Raw genomic sequence first — 18,714 nt, forward strand, 5'->3', positions numbered from 1 at the left:
GGATGACGGGTTTACTGAAAGCAACTCTCTTGTCTCAAAACAACAGAAAAGGAATAATGAATTTCAGAAGCGTCTCTGATTCCTACAACTTCAAGTTTCCTACTAAAACGTGCTCAGAGTTTCTACTTCAGACGCTCCACGAGTGGGTTGTAATGTAATGTAATGTGTGTGTGTGGACAGGAGTGGGTCACATGGCTACAATGGTGTCTGTGGAGGTGCCTGCTCTTACTGGCAACTGCTACTGCAGCTTCAGTGATGCCAAAAATAAAACAAAGACACGGGATGAGTCACGGCTCCGCTTGTGCTGGTCTCTCTTATTAGGGAGACCCTGCTTTGAATCAGTATCTCCCATTTGTGTTGAGACATTTGAAAACATGTTCTTCAAAGCGGCGGAATACACTGAAGTCAAGCTTTTGGTGGGAAAACACACAACACAAAGGGTGAAATCATGTCAGGCTCGTGTCATTAAATCTGTTCCAAAACAGCGCTTTGAGAGCAGGGTTTTAAATACTGCTTAAACCTTGTATTCTATCGAGTTAAATCTGACGCTTTTAAGACCAGCAGTCAACAGGTCGCACAAGCGCACAAACGCTCCAGCTGCTAACATCTTTCAGACTTTGTGTTGGACAGACACACAGACGGCGAGCACACAGACTCAATACTGTCAACACGAGGAGCTGTTTGCTTGCTAAAAGGCATCAGGACCTGAATTTCCTCCGACTCTTTCCCGACCTTTGCACAAGCCTCCCCTGGCGACACACAGCCTCAAACAGTGCGAGCGCCGAAGTTGACAAAAACACTTTTTAACCCTTTTGTGTTCACACAAGCAGTCAGATTTCTTCTGCAGCGAAAAAACAAAAGACTTAATTTCAACTGCAGAGTCGAGGACCGAAGAGAATTGCTAAAATGTTGGCGTCGTGTGCTTATCCTCCCTGAGGTCGTTTCTGCAGATCAACCTGGGTTTATCAAACCCTGCCATTAATGTTCCATTATGCACTTAGTCTTCTATCAAACACACCCTCATCCCTGAAGGAATTATCGTGTCTTAAAGACAGACTCATACTGGAAAGGATTATTGTGAAAGGTTTATCGGATTTTCGACTTATGATACACTTAGATTTACTTGATTGTGCTAATTCCAGCTCATTACAACCAGACTGAGATTGTAGCTCAGCATTAGTGCTTCTAACTGGCCTAAAACCTGGCTACCAACAAGGAGGCCGTGTAAGTGCTGGTCAACTTAAACTGCTCGTCAAGTCCAAATACGAGCTTGAAAGGAAGCTGTTACTGGTTCTGTCCTTTTAAACAGCGAGTGTTTGTTCCTCATCCTGTTCACAATCACTTCATCGATCGTGAACATTTCCAGGAGGGACTTTTCGCTCATTAACTCCTAGAGCGGGTGCAACATGTCGTCATAATTTGCCCGCATGACAAAATTTGTTTAGCATTTGAGCTTGAAAAGAGCTGCTTCACAGCTAGCAAAACAAACAAGGGGAAAAAAAAGGAACAGTTTGACATTTTTTTTTTCGTCATTTATTAACTTTTATGCTGAGAATGAGAAGCTCTATGTTACTCTCAGTGCACAAGGATATTCTCATCCAACTCTCAGGAATTAAGTGAATTTCCCAAAATGTTGAACTATTTCCAAGACAACAGTTGCTTTCTGATCTTTCACAAAGAAATCGGGATTGCAAAAATAATTCCCGATTGTTTTCTGACCTGCCACCTCTGTGGTTAAGATGCTCATATCAGACAAGTGAACAAACAACCGAGTTATTCTTCTTGCAAGGATCAGGACAATCTCAGCTGAAGGGCACTAACGTTACAATTTTAAGTCATATGATAAAAATTAATCAACTTCAATTCTGATAATCAATTACTAGTCAAAGCAGAAGCAGAAATTACTAACGTATGTTGATTCCAGCGTTTCTCAGCTTTATATGATTTTAAATTGAATTATCTGGACTGTGCTGTGATGGATTATTTAAACTATTAATAAATCAATAATGAATGACAATAACGATTACTTGCAGCCTTCAGAGAGCATCTAGGGAAGTCATTTCAACAGGACCAGTGGCTGTTATGAACATCTGCTCATTTTCATCCTTTTGGCTAACCTACCAGTGCATCATGTCATAATATCTAATACTGATCAATCATGATTGATCACAGAAGACCTGAAGAGCTTCAGGTCTTCAACAACACACAGTTTGTGCAGCAGAGGAGACACCACCGACCGGACTGTCGTGTCACACTTTGAGTGCTGAGGCTATGAGTGACCTCATCCTGGCTCACACTCACCACTCTTATCTCTCTCTCTCTCTCTCTCTGTTTTTCTCACATGCACACACACCCTCACACACACAGCAGCACTGTGCTCAGTGTCAGTCTGGCAGTGCTGATAGGTAGCATGTGGTTTCTCCTCAACACTAATCAGTCACACACGTGGTGCGCAGCACTCGTGGACGAACCCACAATATGTCTCTGATAGGAAGCACGATCACAGAGCAAAACCCTGGGACTTCCTGTCCCTCCGGGTTATCGGGATGTACAGACTCCGCTCACAGTGGAGGGACGTACACACACCAAGCCCCAAGCAACAATGACTCAACAGCTTGGTAATGAACCACAAAGACACACACTGCGCTGCAGCTTTACACCAGCAGCATCAAAACAAAACAGATGAAGTTTGGAGGCGGCCGAGTCCTGCATCGCTTTGAGTGGAGCACCCAGTGTGATCCACGCTGGCAAAGCACATCGCTGGACCACACCCAGTACGTCATGACTCATCAGTCCCCCCTCTGTTGTCCATCCATGCCAACAGAAACGAGGGGAAGGCAAGAACTGAGAGAGAGCGGGAGGAGAGATTATGAGGAGAAGAATCATCAATGAGGAGGATGAGGGGAGAGTCACGCTGAGACACAAAGAGAGCAACAAACAAATGGATAAGTGCACAGTGGATGGGACTCACCAGCTCGACCGAACCATAGTGTTTCCTGCTGAAGTCTCCACGCCTGCAGCCCAAGTCCTCCGAGGCAGAGCTGTAACACAAACGCATGGTCAGACACGTGGACTGTCTGTCGTCCATCACACAACACGGCCGCACATGAACTGTGGCATCGCTCATACACAAGCGGCAGCTGCAGCGTCCACTTTTCTCGCGTCCTTCTTTTGTAAAAATCTCACTTATCGCACTTTGTCTTCTTGTTCTTGCCCACTTTGTTCACCCTAAGTTCTTTGTTTCTCTCCCTCTCTCTGCCCTTCCCTTTTTCTCTCATCCCTCTTCCTCCTGTCTGAAGGCTTTGTTGGCATGGCGGGGCTGTTGGTGACATGGTCACCAGCCGGGAGCGGCGGCCAACCCAGTTCTGATTGAGACGCGGGTCCTGATTGAATTAAGCCAGAGTGATAGATTGAGACTGGCTGGGAGAGCTGACTGCTGGTCAAACAGTCAAATGCACACACACGCACACACACACAGAGTAGACTGAATGGCTAGAAGACAGAAACACACACACCACATGCAAGTTTGAAAAAGTAGCACTAATAGTTACAAATAAATCTCTAACTGCTCTCTAAGCTCAAACCAAAAACAGCTTGAAGTTTTTGGATTATTTAAAAGTTCACAAGGCTGACACATACTGTAGAATCACACAGAAGGAACACATATGATTTATTTTTCTTTGTCCAATAATACAGACGAGACATACAGCAGTGTGTTAATTTGATTTGAGTTAAGATTTCCTTGCCTTTGGCCAAACATAGCTTAGCCATTGTCTCGGTTTATGGTCTTATGCTACAACATATGAACACTGCACATTAGTTAGCATGCTGACGTTAGCGTTACACTCTTAAATCCGACCAAAGAGGAATGAAGTGTTTCAATAATCATCAACATGGCAGTCAGTAATCAATCCTCTTCAAGCACCATGCTAATGTCAGGACAGAGTTTGTTCTAAAAATGTGCAAACATAAAGTAATCTTTCAGGCATCACTATCATGCACAACAACACAAGTATGTGGAAGGGGGCAGCTGGACAGTCAGCTGGACACCCAAAATATGTTTAGCGCCATTTCAACAGAATCTTTTTCCATTCATTATGCCACCTGGCTCTACCCAGACTGCTGTGTTTTCAGGGCTCCATGAAACTAAATCATCAAGTCTTAAACTGTGTGTTTAAGATGGTGGGGGGCATTTTGTATAAAGCTTGTGTTTGTATATGTCTGTTTGAGTGCTTAAGGATGATATGACTTGCATCCTTCCTGCCCCCTCCTCCTCCTCCTGTCTCTCTGGACCACATCCCCCACTCCTCTTATATCTCCCCCTAATTCTCCCCTCTCTGGTCAGGTTTCTCTGTCTCTCTGCAGAGGAGATGAAGGCTGAGCACGGCTGTTATTAATACATAATGTACACTCAAGCTTAAAGGACGAGTTTTAAAGTGCATAGTACATGATGCATCCATCACTGTTTCCTTACCCACTCTCATGCTCCATGCTCACTTCCTCTACATACTAGCAACCGGGGTGGGGTCTGCTGGAGCGCCATCACGCCATCACAACATGTACACAGCTTTGACCCTTGCATGCATCCCACTTTTGCTTCACAATACCCAGATCACTAGCTTTCATACCCTTCACTTTAAAGGATTGTTGGAGCGGGATGATTAATTGATGCCACCCCACCCACATTTTCTAATGAAAATCAGCTCATCCCCTCGTGAAGCTCATCACCTTCCAAAGGCTTCCTGTGCACACAAAGGTATTCCTTCAAAAATCACAACTGTGTAATGCCCAAAGGTAAAGTGCCAGATTGAGAAGGCTTCCTTCTGTACTTGGGAAAATGTTCGTTTTCCAAGTTTAGCTTTTTTTCTTCGCTTTTAAAAAGAGACATATTTTAACACATGTAGGAGGTGTAGCCTGCGGTGTACTAAGAGCCCATTTGTACACAAGGTGGTTTCTGTCAGACCAAAAAGCTGCTCCGACACCTATTAAAGAGGTGGAACAAGCTAAGGGAGCAAAGTGCCTGGAGTCTGATGAGGACCATGTTCCTGTCAACACAGCCCTGGGAATCCAGCACGGTGGAGATGACACATTCAGATTTCAAGTACCGGTACAGTAACTGCAAAGCGTCAAAGCAACAAAAGGAGATCCAGTACAATGTGAGCTTGTTTGCCCTGGTAGGAGGTCTTGTTCTAATCACTACAAGGACTGAAGCTGGACACAATCATGTCTTTAGTTCTTTACTATGATGTAAGTGCTGGGGTTTGACCAAGATTTATATAATGCAGCTCACAGAACACTGAAATTACAATGTCTGATGCCCATTTTATATTATTTTCATCTAGTCCCATCATCAGGCCAGAATGTAAATGTGTATTACACTTCACACTTGTGCTGGTTTGTGACTAAACACCTGCAAAACCAATTAGATTCCCATTAGCTTGAGCTGCACTTTGTGTCTTGCACTAATTAGCAAATATTAGCATGCTAACACGCAAAATTAAGATGGTGAACCTGGTAAACATTACACCTGATAAACATCTGCATGTCTGTGAGCATATTAGCATGCTAGCATTAGCCTTTGGCTCGAGTATGTGCTGTAGACTCTCTGCAGGGTCTTGTGATCATAAAAGAGCGATTGATTATAGGCCTGGACTGGAACCTTACACTCCTCACATGCTGCTTAACATGCGCTCGAGACAAAACATGGCCGAAACCATTATCATGCATTCAAAGCCGCTCATATGTTTGGACATCATGACTTGAACTCTGCACCACAACAGTCCACTTTCCAGCAGCATAGTGGCTGTTAGCCAAAGAAAAATGACTTTGAAAGCTTGGACCAAAGAGGAATAGCTCTGAAACAGCGGGAGGTAAAATGGATATTCATTACTCAACTGCTGCCCTCAGTAATGGAGTACGGGAAAGGTTACAAATTGCGGTTTCTGTCACAAGACGATGGACAGTGGCCACTGAAAGGCTCCATACAGCACAATGAAATGTGAGGTATAAATCACACTGCCACCCATCATACCAAACCTCCTGGTGCTGCTCAAGAAAAAGCCAATCCTTTCATCAGTTCTGTTAAACACTGTATGAAACTTTAAGCTCTTAAATTACTCCATAAAGTGACTCTTTTGTGTTAGAAAGAAAATTCACCAAAAGACCTTCAGTATTAACAAGACACTCTTGAGAGTAACAATGAAACACACTAAAAGGCCCATCAGCTGATAGAAATCAAAGATTAAATAAAGTTACATGCAGCATGGCTTCATTGTTGACCAACATGTAATAACGTGGTTACAGAAACACATGCTGCTTGGTGGTCAGAACCTCTGAATTTCACTGCTAAAACGATAAAGAACCTATAAACAGGAAGCCACAGAGCAAACCGTGATCAGTACGAGGATGAGCTGGACGAAGATGTTGCTGATTTTTACACAAATATTCATAAATTCACCCCATAACAAGCCACAACAGCGATATGATAAGTCATTAGAGCATTTCAGGACTATAAGTGCATTTAAGGGAAATTTCAGGACATCTTTGGCTCTTCTCTTCTCCCTCTCCACACAAGTGGTGCAGCATGGAGAACAGCCTCTCTGCTGTTGGCAGCACTGTGCCATTGGAGCTGTATGTTTTCTATATGATACCTTCTCTCTCTCTGTTCAAGTGTCACTGCAGCTCCAGTCTCCTGTTGCCACTGTAAAGACCTGCAGTCGCGGCACTTTCAGATCCATCTATAGGCTGGAAATTAGCCACTACTGTGCGACCGCATATGCTACGTTATTCTGCCGCTGTCTTACACCTCAGAGCTGCATGCGCCTCTCTGCCTTGGACTGAAAAGCACGTCGTGAATAATTCATAATTTTCCGCGTACATACCGAAACGCCTGAATATATAGGAGGGAAAAAACAGATCAATTAATAAGCAACAGAACATTTATGTTGTAAGCTGTACATAACCCAGCCATGTGGTTTAATTAAAAGAGCTGTTGTGGCTGCAAGTGTCTTTTTAGGAGAGTCAATACTTCCAGACTGGAGACTTGTGGATTCAGTGGCGCTCAGCTTGCCAGCCATCCCAGAGTAAATGATAAAAGATAAATCAATCATGCACTGGATACATAACTAGACAAGTATCAAAACAGTACATTACTGTACACATCATTAGCCAATCCGACAAGGTAATGAGGCGCTTTACGCACCAACGAACGGTTTGCACAGCGGAGCAGGTGTCTGTCAGATTTGCATAATTTGCTCGGGGCTGCATACATTTTTGCCAGTTGCTGCAGGGACATGACAGAGCGACGACAGAGAGCTATGCATTCAACAGATGAGAGGTGGCATGCATAAACAACAGGTCAGAGCAGGACTGTGTTGTCTTTTATTTTACCGCTGATTGAAAGTCAACAGTTTGCTGGACGTTGGATCCACACTGTTCATGTCCCCATGCGATGTCAGTCCAGCGGACAAGGCGACAACAGCAAACCGGCGTCTCTGCTTTTTTCTGTCTTCGTCTCTTTCCTCCTCTCCTCTAAGAGCGCAGGAACATCACTCCGCAAACTCCGACAACAGCTGATCAAAACGCGGCTGGTGGTCGGACGCTTTTTTTCTCTCCTTCTTCTTCTTCTCTGCGCGCAACTGGTCACAGCGTGATGATGAGGCGGAGCAGCTCTGCCATAGGAGCTGTGTATTTACTGTGTGGTCTCCTCTCTCCCTCCCTTCCTCCCTCCCTCCCTCTCTCTCTCTCTCTCGCTCACTCACATCAGTGGTGCATTTCAGTCCACCACAGTTATAGCTGGAGGCTCTGCAGAGCAAAAGGCACCATTCAGAGCAGATTATTCTTATCGGGATTGTTTTCCCCCCTCCCTCTTCTTCTTCTTCTTCGCGTTGCTGTTACATCACCGTCAATTAGGCGAAGCTTCTTCTACAGTTACAGTATCCTGGAGCGCAAAGTGATGTCAGGATGCAGGTCTGAGGCTCAGGCTCGCATCATCCGGAGAGAGCACTGAGAGACAATGTGGAGGAAATTTGAACACGACTGCTCTCAAATGTGATCCCTGCTCAGCCAGGAGCAGAAAAGACAGGAAATGAATAGTCTGTGAGGTGTGCTTCCTGTTGAGTCCACTCATCTTTGTGCCAGGTGTTTTTACCTTTCTCACAGACCTAAATGCAGTCATGAATGCTGTCATGTTGGTAATCGCTCACTGGTTTCTGACCTCCTCATAAGACATCACATCTGAAGTTGTGTGTAACTCACTGATAAAAGTTTAAACCTTAAGCCTGCAGCTGTAAATTAACAGCCCAAATAGTCAGAGGAATTTTTCATACGCTTTCTATAAATGATTTGAAAACCGTTCCATCGTATAAACTCTGCATAAAGGATGACCTGATCTTTGTGTTTCTTTGGCGTCTCAGATTCTCTCCAGTCGGTTGTTCTTCAGGATCAAACCATAAAGCCACACAACAGCAGGTCCAGGCAACGATGGGGTCATTCATTCATTCATTCATTCATTCATGCAGCCTCCCTCTTCTCCTCTCTTACTCTTCATCACACACACTCACGACGTCTTAGCACTGGCTCCAAGTTACTGCTCTGTCATATTTTGGTAGGTTGGAAAAATAACAAATACAGAATAGTGAGAATACCGAGCAGGCTTCACGTCAGCCGGAGACCCATATTTGGTGGTGTGTGTGATAAAGCATTACTCACTTCTTGAAGGAGATTTTACCTGCTCAAACCAAGCTGCGTAGTGCAAGAGCACACCACCAAAATGATTTTTGGAGCTGTTATTTCTATATCTTTTTATTCTGGTTGTTTTTTATATTTATATAGTGTTGTTTTTATATTTATAGCATTAGGTATTTGTAGGTTACTGGGCTTATACCAGGACCAGGGAAACTAATTTCATTCCTCCTCATGTTTCTACATGTGTGAAATGACAATAAAGCTCCTTGAATCCTTGAATCCTTGAATTATGGGGGAAAAAAGGAAAGAAAATATTGAGCATGTGAGGGGGGAGGACACATGAAGAAAACAGAGAAGTGAGGCAAAAGCATGTGAAAACAGACTTAATTTTTAGTATCGTCTCTCTCTCTCACACACACACACACACACACACACAACAGAACAGCAGGTGTAACGTGAGCTTAGCTAAATCTGATACCTTCACAATAGCTCAGCCACAGACTGTGTCTCCAGCTCAGCCTTCACACACACACACACACATGACAGAGTGCAGGAATGCTCGGCTCAGGCTACACGGCACTCAGCTGCACATCAATTTTTAATCAGCAGAAACCCCCCTCTGTGGCACACCACACCACAGGAAAACACCTAAAGCTACCAACACACATGGCATGTGCTCTCTCTCTCACTCACTCTCTCTCAGAACGTGACTACCTTTAAAAATAGCTCATGCTGAAATCCACGACAGCCCGAAGAAAAAGAAAGTCTTTTTTTGTTTAAGCCACTGAAAGTAACACCGTTGTTTTCTCACATCAGGATCAGGTTACAAACTAACGGCCTGAGACACCTGAACACCCCTCACCAGCACCGCCTCTAATTAGAGCCCCGAGGCCAATCGCTCTCCCACACACACACACACACGCATAGGGAGACATTGCAACATACATGTTGCATGAACATCATCACACACCCTCCCATTGTCACACTTTGACACGCACACACACACTCACACAGCTTACACAGCCTTTGCATGAGAGCCTCTAGTTTTTAACGGTCGCTTGTCAAGGCAGAGTGTAACAAGGGAAGTCAGAAAAGGAAGACTTCCTGTTCAAAGATCAGTCTGGTAATGCAGCCTGCAGGAGCTTCACGGGGCGCAAAGTGACAGAAACGAGTAGTATAATGTGTCCGCTCCAGGTGATGAATATAATCCACAAATTCCTCACAATATGCAATAAGACACAAACACACAAAACTACAAGCGGTGTTAAAGTGTCCATCCTGATGTCTCCATTCAGCTCTGACACAAACTGACTGACCAGCTCACAAATGTGGCAGTAATGAACAATAAATGAATGTGTCATTTATGAGGGTCAGAGGAAAAAAGGTTGAGAACCACAGCTTTAGTCAGTAAGGAGTTTCCTGGGGGAAAAGATAAAGTGTTTATATAACTTTTGGGATAGTGTCAAAGTGTCGTGTACAAATACTCTGAGAACTGAATCCTGAAGGCTGGCACAGGACACGAGCAGCACTATGGAGCTAATAAGTTTTTAAGAGTGGGCTCCCACTTTTGTTTGTAGCTGTCCCACTGATCAACAGTTGGTGGCAGTAATGTGCTAAGAAACACAGCAATGCGCCAGCAAAGGCACAGAAGAAGAAGTGAACACCGTAGATCCCAAATTCTCACAAAAAGGCCAGTGCTGCAAATGTTTTACGAAGAAGGAAATGCATTTGAACATATTTATGAGGCTTTGAGGGTACACACAGTGTGTGTTGGTGAAAAACAGTGAATGAAGACATACTAAAGTGTTGTTATTTATGGTGAGGAAAAGCAGAAAAATATAATTTTTCAGAAGCTGTGGATTAATTTCCTCTTGATCACTGATAGTTTCAGCAGCATTCATGACAAAACCATCCAGCGATTATACCAAGCTGGATGTCGCGTTTTATTTTCACAAGGATGCCGTTTGCTCATCAGCTCGACCCAAACTACAGAACTGTATAGAGTGTGTCATCATATTTTGTATTATGTCATACAGCGTTGACTAAACAAACCTGAAGGACTCAGCACACGCTCAAAAACAACTTTCCTTTCTGCTACACAACCAGTGAGCCTTCAGTTTCAGACAGGAAGTTGGATTTAAACTTTTAACCCTCAGTCTTCGACTCTTGTACATGCAAGCGTATGAGTGTGCGAGTGTGTGTGTGTGTGTGTGTGTGTGGGACCCAGCAGCGATGAACTATCCCAGGCTTTGCATTCCCCAGACAAACACAGCTTCAAAGATCAGGATATAAATGTAGGTGTAAGCATTATAGAGCGTGGGTTCAATCCGTCTGTCCAAGCCAAAGATGGCTGTGGTGCACAGATACAAAAAAAAAAAGGTGGGTGTGTGTATGCGCTCACAGTTCACCTTAGCTGCCCAAGCTCCACGATGTGGATCAGGAGCTCTTGCCTCCATGGTGTGCTAATCCTGCGGAGGCGCCCCACCCCCAGCCACTCCGGCCCTTTTGGTCTCACCGAGTAAGCCATGTCTGATCACGGCACCTTTCCCACGCACAGGATAAACAAGGCCTCTGTTAGTGTGTTGTGTGAGTGTGTGTGTGTGTACAATGTGATTAGATGTGCACTTACTGACACCCAATCACCTGCTGGACCCAGTGGGAGTCATTTCTATGAATAGAAACGTATGAAAATGAGTGAAAACACAATGTGATGCAAAGTGTATGACAGGGAGGTTTTTATCTGTCACACACAGACCATGCAAATCAGTTCGCCTGCCATAATGTCACTCTTTTTATTGTCCCAGGATGATGTGTAGCTTGGAGTAGGAAGCAGTGACGACGGATGGCTTCATTTGATTACGACACGATTCGTGTACTGCACCTGCACCGCACGGTGGGACAGCAGGCAAACAGCAAAATGGGTGAGTTCAGCACAACGTTTACGTTAGTGGAAAGTACCCAAGTTTTAAGGTACTTTTTCATATTACATTTCAGGAGAAATATTGTACGCTTTACTCCGCTTCATTGATATCACTGTCATTATTACTTTTGCCATTTTATTTTCAGACTTCACGTACAATAAGATTATAAAATAGTGTACTTCTGAATATTAAAACAGCTCTTCACAGCTGAGTTGCTGGCAACAGTAAACGATTTCCCCTTTAAATCGCTCAGATGGTTTCATTTGATTAGCTGCTTGAGGCCTAAAGAGGTTAAATAATCCAAATTGTTCACAAAATAAGAAAAAGTGAAACTTCAGTCCTCAGTAATCACCACATGACCCTCTATGTGCATCATGTGACCATCTGAAGGGGACCCGAACCCCTATTGAGGAACACTGGAGTATCTGACTGCACATAAAGTAGTTAAAACTAGCTACACTTTGTCCAATACTTGAGGTAAGTGTTGCATCATCAGTACTTCTGTACTTTGATTTCAGTGGGAGTCTGGGATTTTAATTGTGGTGGACTGGAACTGCAGCTACTAGTCGTTTTTGCTATTTTTAAAGCAAAAACGCCAAATATTCACATTGCAGCTTCTTAAAGGTGAGGTCTTCTGTCACATATAAAACTAAACTGCAATTTCTACCGACAAAACGATCAAGCAATTTACCAAGAACACAACCAGCAGTGTTGCAGCCCCGTCATGGAGATATTTTATATTGGGATCTGGTTCAGATGAAGAATCAAACCTCTTGATGTAAATTTCAGTAAGCAGGTTCTTTGACAGTTTAAGATCACATGTTCTCTAATTTACACGTGGAAGCACATGTGACGGCGCACACACACACATGTTCAGGTGATCTGGATTCAGTCCTTGGCCTCTTTGTTTCTAGTGCGTCCCAAATGCCAGCAGGTCACCATGTGGCCTCTGCGAAATGTCGCTGTGTCAGGCCGCAGCGATTGATGATGGCACTCTCATTAAACGTGATCAGATGAATTAACCTTTTGTCTGTAACGATCAGTTCGGCTCGGGACACCACTCTGCCCCGGGCCCTTTGGCTCTGTGTGTGTGTGTGTGTGCTTTTGTACATTCATTTTGGACACTGACAATGGACTTTACAACTGCGTATGAGCACAGGTGAAGAGATGCATCAGTACATGTCGGCAATAACAACAGTTTGAGTGAGCTTGTTGTCTGTTTCTAAATGAAATCCTCCCTGAAGCTACTTGAGTCCACCTGCTCTCCCCACAAATGCTTCTTAAAGCTCTTACTCCTCCTGGTGGAAAGCATGAATGAGCTTCACACTGTGCCGTGAATGCAATTTAGACACTTTTTTAACCGCTTGAAAACAAATCACACTTTGAATTCTTCTGCAAGGCATCAGCTTGAGTTTCGCTGAGTTCTGCCACAGTCGAATTTAAATGAACTAAATATGTTTTGTTTTTTTTTCTTATTTTTTTATCAAAATACATTTTAACAACCACTGGTCCTCCACCATAGGATGACATACACGAACTTAACAGGGAGAGTCTGCCCTCTTGTGGCTGTAATTTCTATCACAACTAAACAAGAAAGAAATCTATTGCGTTCAACTTGTGAGTTTTATATGAATTACATTATTGATAATTTCATCATACATTGGTAACATTTACCCTCTATGTATAAATTATGTTTTCTTTAGGAAAAAAAATATATTGCCTTCATTTCTAGTAGGTTGGGATCTTCTGTTACAATAAATAAAAATTTATCAAATAAAAAAAACTTCATCATCCTCCCCAAGCCATCGTTTTGTTTCCTCAGGGCAACAATGTTCCACCAAGGTATAAAAACATCAAGATTAATGTAGAAAACAAGCAACACACACATTAGAGATGGTGCACTGAAAAACACCTTTTTTGCAGGAACAGTTCACAGTTTAAAGTTAAAGCTAGCAGCTAGTTAGCAGCTAATTCACATATGTTGTCCCTGGAGCAGACAGACAAAAAAAAGTAAATGCACTTCATAAAATAGTATAATACATAATAAAAGTTAATCAATGTGATATAAATACGCTCAGTATGACAGATAAAATAAACACAAGGTCAAAACTTTAGGCTGGTTTTAAACATGTGCTGTTAAAGTCTCTAATGTGTCTAAAATGTGTCTTCTACATCAAATTTTGGAGTTTTGCAAACAATGGAAAATAGATGCAGATGTCAGAAAAAATGGCAACATGCAATAAAATCCATACAGCTTTAAGAGGCCTGCAGTTGGGAAAACTGCAGTTTTTTAAAGAATGTCCACACTTCAACAGCTTAATTGAAGCCACATCTTTACAAGCTCTGCTGAAAATATGCCCTTCTGCTCATACTTTCAAAGTGCACTTCGGCTGTTCATTCCTTCACCCTTTCTTTCTGTGGCTCACTCGCTAACAGAGATGAAGGTTGTGGCAGGCCTCCCTTAAAACCGCAGGGTAAAAATGTGCAGTAACCCCTCACAGACTCGGCTCAATTTCCTCCCATGTGTCTCCTGGGTCGCGCTTTAAGGGTTACGACGGGGGCAGCGGGCTGGTGTGAAGCGACTCGGTGTGCACCCAGACTGGGTCCTTACTATGCAGACTCCCTTTGATCTTCTCATACTTTCATACTCTCCGGCACTTCAGCACACGCTCGCTTTCACTTTGCGTCATCCCTGACACGGTCCGTGGTAAGAAATAAAAAAAAGGAAGTTTACACAACTGTGAGAAAAACGAAAACGCCTCCTGGCATGTTGTGCAAGTGGCTTGTGGCTTGCGCTGGTTGAGCTGGCCGCATCTCAACCGCTACCCTGCTTTAAGTACAACTCACTCTACGCTGGGCTTATTCTAGCCAGCTATAATGGGAAATGTTTTTCCAGCTTCCAAGCTTTCCCGGAGCAGTGCACAGTGCATTTTAATGTGTAGGCATGTGTCTTAAATCTCTAAATGGAAGCAGATGTTCCAGTTGAAGAGTTAAAGTTTACGTAGGGCTGTAATCAAGCGAGGGGTTTTTCTTTCTTTCTTTTCTAGTAATTTGAATCTATTTTTCTGTCTAAATGAGCCTGGTGCGCTGCAGTGTGCGCATGGCTGAACTGCGCCGGCTTGTGCTGAGCTATGCAGCCACATATGGGAGTGATTACAGTCCAGTGTTTATCAGCCCTCACTGAGGGACTGACTGTACGGCTGAGCAGAGCACGGCGAGCCTTACACACTATTTCAATTTCCCAGCTACAATCTCCCGTGGAAATCAAACACGCCACATGATGTTGCACCAACACCGCTTACAATCATAATTCCTGGAAGCAACTGAGACAATAAGTCGATTAATCTGCAACTTAGTGTGATAATCAGTTTTGGCTTGAGCACCAGTTTTACACATTAAACAGGGAGCACTGTGGAAGTGAAAGAGGTTGTAGCTATTAGCTCTGCTTTAGGCTAGCAGCATGAAGCTACATTAGCCCCTAGCAACAGGACACACCTGAAACGAGCGAGAGGTATTGTTGATAACGAAGGGCCCACGTTAGTATGTGTCAAATAAAAAAGGTGAGATCTTGATAGGGTCGATATTTCCGCTTTTTCTGAGCAATAGTGGAGAAACTGTGAAATCCTCATTTAAGTAATTTATTTTAAAGCAACAAAGACAAAAATGTACGGCTCCACCTTCTCAAATGTGAATATTTCCTGATTTTACTACTAGTTTGTGATTGTAAATTAAATGTCTTTGGGTTTCGGAGGGGCGTTGGTTGTACAAACGAGAATCTACCAAATGGTGACAAACAACAGCATCAGCAAGTTTGCATTCAAGTAACACAGGAAACGACTGTTTGTTTCACATTTCCAGCAGACTGTAATCATTTGGTTTTTGTTTTTAACAGCGATGACAAAAGTCCCCTTACGGTAAACAAGTAATAATTTTCACATATAAAACCCAAATCTGAGTAATTCTGTCCCTAAGCATAAGCAAATTTTAACCACAGTGTGACATTCTGTTGAACTTTGCATTTCGTCATTTTAACACGGATGATTGATGACCAAACATTTAACTGATAAAACAATTGTTTTAAACAATGAAAAGAATCTTCAGCCCTCCATCCTTCAGATATTAGAGCTGCTTCCTCATTCTCCCTTGTTTAAAAGTCTATGCGTCCCATATGTGTGCGGGAGCTGAATAACATCCACAGTATACAAAGTGGGGGTAGTGCCTTTAAGTCAGCAAAAATGTCAGCTCATCAGTCCATCAGTTGAGCTCCCCGCTGGCTGCTTTATGACAGCCTGTAACGCCGAGGGAGACCCCAGCAGCCCAGCCTATCACAGCCAGAGTCTGTTTGTGAGCACATGGATACGGTCCTGTCCGTGTACGCTCTGCCAGTGCATCCTTAGATCTAAAAACATATAGAAAACATGTCTGACATTCAAAACACATGTTCTTCATTCGCATGCCGCTTTGAAGCCTACTGTAAAAGCTTCATCGGGAAACCACAAGAGGGCAAACCCTAATACATATTTCCCTCTCCGCTCCCCTCCCTTTCTCCTTAAAGGCACATATGCTGTATGTTCATTTACAGAGCATATGAACGCAGCACGATGCACATCAGCTACATCTGGCTCCAGTCTTGTGCCAATCTGATAAGCAGCAAAGCTACAGCAAACCGATGGCAACAGCAGCTACAAAATGTTCTGGGTTTGGCGGTGAGAGAGGTTAATGAGGATAGCATTTCAAAGCAAACGCACTCAAATGAACTCTGAAGTGAGAAGTTCAGGGGGAAAGGAGCATAAGAGAGGGTGAGTCAGTCCGTCAGAGTTTGGGTGGCTGTGGCTCGCCGAGGATCTATTTTTGTTCAGCGAATGTGGCTGCGGTTGCAGTGTGAAGCTATCACAGCTCTATGGGAAGCTTTTTTTTGTTCTGGAGGCAAACGTAAACTGCAAAAGTAGGAGGGGCCGGACTGATTAATGAACAGCACACATTTCAAAGCTGACTAATCCAGGCTGTCAAGCATAATCAGTCCTTCCTTTGTTAAGTCGGTGCTACAAAATTAAAATCAAACTAACACGTGCTAACCACACATCGCCCCACCTTAGCCCGATGATTAATGGGCTTCTCTTCCCTCATGGCCCAGTAATGTACTCAAACTGCACCCTGCCAGCACATGCCTTTCCTTAAATGAACTACAAATGTTCTGTTATGGATTGACAAGAGAGCACAAAGATTCCACACAACGAGGTTAGTTTCCACCACATCACAATTTGCTGATGTTGCCAATGAATTCATAGAAAGCACGATGCTGCCTTTCTCTGATTTCTTCATAATGGCCTGAGTGCTTGTACATTTGTTGGTTTGTAGTATTTTTTTTTACTTCCTGGTAGTAATGCACTTAGTTTTCCTCTCTGGCATCGTTATGATTGTTCTGCCAGTTCGGGGCTGAGCCAGTGATTTCTTGGCTCCCCCAAATGTCACTATGTAGCCTAATCTCATTCACGCACAACTGGCCAGGACTGACTGGAAGTGGTTTGAGGCAGAGAGTTCAGAGACAGGCGGAGTCTCAAAGAGACAGGCCACAATTGTCATGAAAACGAATGGAAAGATACTAACCAAGTTAGGATTTGTTGTTCCTGGAGGTCATCCAGATTCTCCTCTCATGCTTTAAAGACTTGAGGGCAAAGGACTTGCCCAAAGTTGTGTGTGCTTGCTCATGAACTGGCATGATAGGCTAAGATTTATTAGAAGGGAACACCACTGGAGATATCATCTTTTTTCTTCCAAACATTCTTCCTTCTCGCCAAATTGTGGCACCAGCATAACCCAATTTATCAGACAAAAGCCTTTCTTCGATTCCCTATAATACTTTAACAGATACATATACACAATATGGACAAAAGTATTGGGACACCTGACCATAACACCGGCATCTCATCCTAAACACACAGACAGCTTTGCAGCTATAACAGCTTCCACTTTCTGGGAAGGTTTTCCACAACATTTTGGAGGGTTTGGTGGTTGGTGTTGGATGGGGTTGAGGTCAGGGCTCTGTGTGGGCCAGTCAAGTTCTTCCACACCAAAGTCATCCAACCATGTCTTTATGGAGCTTTGCTTTGTGCACTGGGGCACAGTCATGCTGGAATAGAAAAGGGCCTTCAACAAACTGTTGCCACAAAGTTGGAAGCATAGCATTGTCCAAAATGTCTTGGTATGCTGAAGCATTAAGATTTCTCTTCACTGGAAGTCAGTTTTTTATATAGTTTATGTACTGCAGATACACAGATACACCTACAAATCATGAACAAACTATCATCCACCTGCAGCCAACACAGAAAAGGAAAATGACCAAACAGTTGATTCCAGCAGTCCATTCAAATCCATTCAACTTTTCTGCTTTCACCTGCAACTGTGCAGCTACCTGCTGTCAGTGAGAATATCTGCCAACTGGCAGTCTGCTAACTGTGTTAGATAAGGCTTAGTCACCACGAAGCAGTGTCCAAAACAAAGTCCGGGATGATAATGTGACGTGATGTGTTGATGCCAAAGCAGCTTAGCGTCAAGCGATTAGCACAGATCACGAAAACTTTACACAATTAAAACCTCTTGTTAAGATTATCAATAATTGTGTATTTGGATTTAATTTATGGTTGGGAAATCTAGCCATAAAATCACAGTCTATTTATTCACAATCCTGATCCAGAATCAGATATGCTATCTTTTTTCTCGATTTTAAATGTCCTGCAGACTTCAGCCAGACTGAAAACAGCCCCTGAATTTATCAGTGTCCACCATTCACACAAAAAATTACATTAAAGTGTGTTTTTTGTTACAAGCTTCTCGTCCAGCATGCTGCAAGCTGTGAGTCACAATGCATTTTTCACAATGTCACCCAACATGAAGTAATTTGTCCCATGTTAGTGTGCTAGTGTGGATCTAACAGGAGTTAGGACCTTATTTCCTACCACATTAAATCATCTCAAAACCCCTCAGGTATACAAACTAGTCAAAGCTAGCTCCCCCTCAACGGTAAAATGTATTTTATTACGCAGAAGAAGTACTTTTATTTTGATACTTTTACTGTTTTATTTGCAATGGACCAATTTTACATTGTTGT

At 43.2% G+C, this 18,714-nt stretch overlaps 1 protein-coding gene across 5 annotated transcripts in view; it reads right to left on the reverse strand.

Moving 5' to 3' along the window:
- Positions 1–18,714, reverse strand: part of garnl3 (GTPase activating Rap/RanGAP domain like 3) — a 57,642-nt gene that overhangs the window by 36,354 nt on the left and 2,574 nt on the right. For 4 of the 5 annotated variants that reach the window (XM_046374664.1, XM_046374661.1, XM_046374663.1 and 1 more), the window contains exon 2: positions 2,972–3,041. In XM_046374664.1, coding sequence (XP_046230620.1) covers positions 2,972–3,041 — 70 coding nt within the window. Of the gene's footprint in view, positions 1–2,971; positions 3,042–7,389; positions 7,695–18,714 lie in introns of those variants that run through there. The other variant, XM_046374662.1, reaches the window with a different exon arrangement.

The sequence above is a fragment of the Scatophagus argus genome, chromosome 20 (genome assembly GCF_020382885.2).
Source record: "Scatophagus argus isolate fScaArg1 chromosome 20, fScaArg1.pri, whole genome shotgun sequence".
Classification (NCBI taxonomy): Eukaryota; Metazoa; Chordata; class Actinopteri; family Scatophagidae; genus Scatophagus; species Scatophagus argus.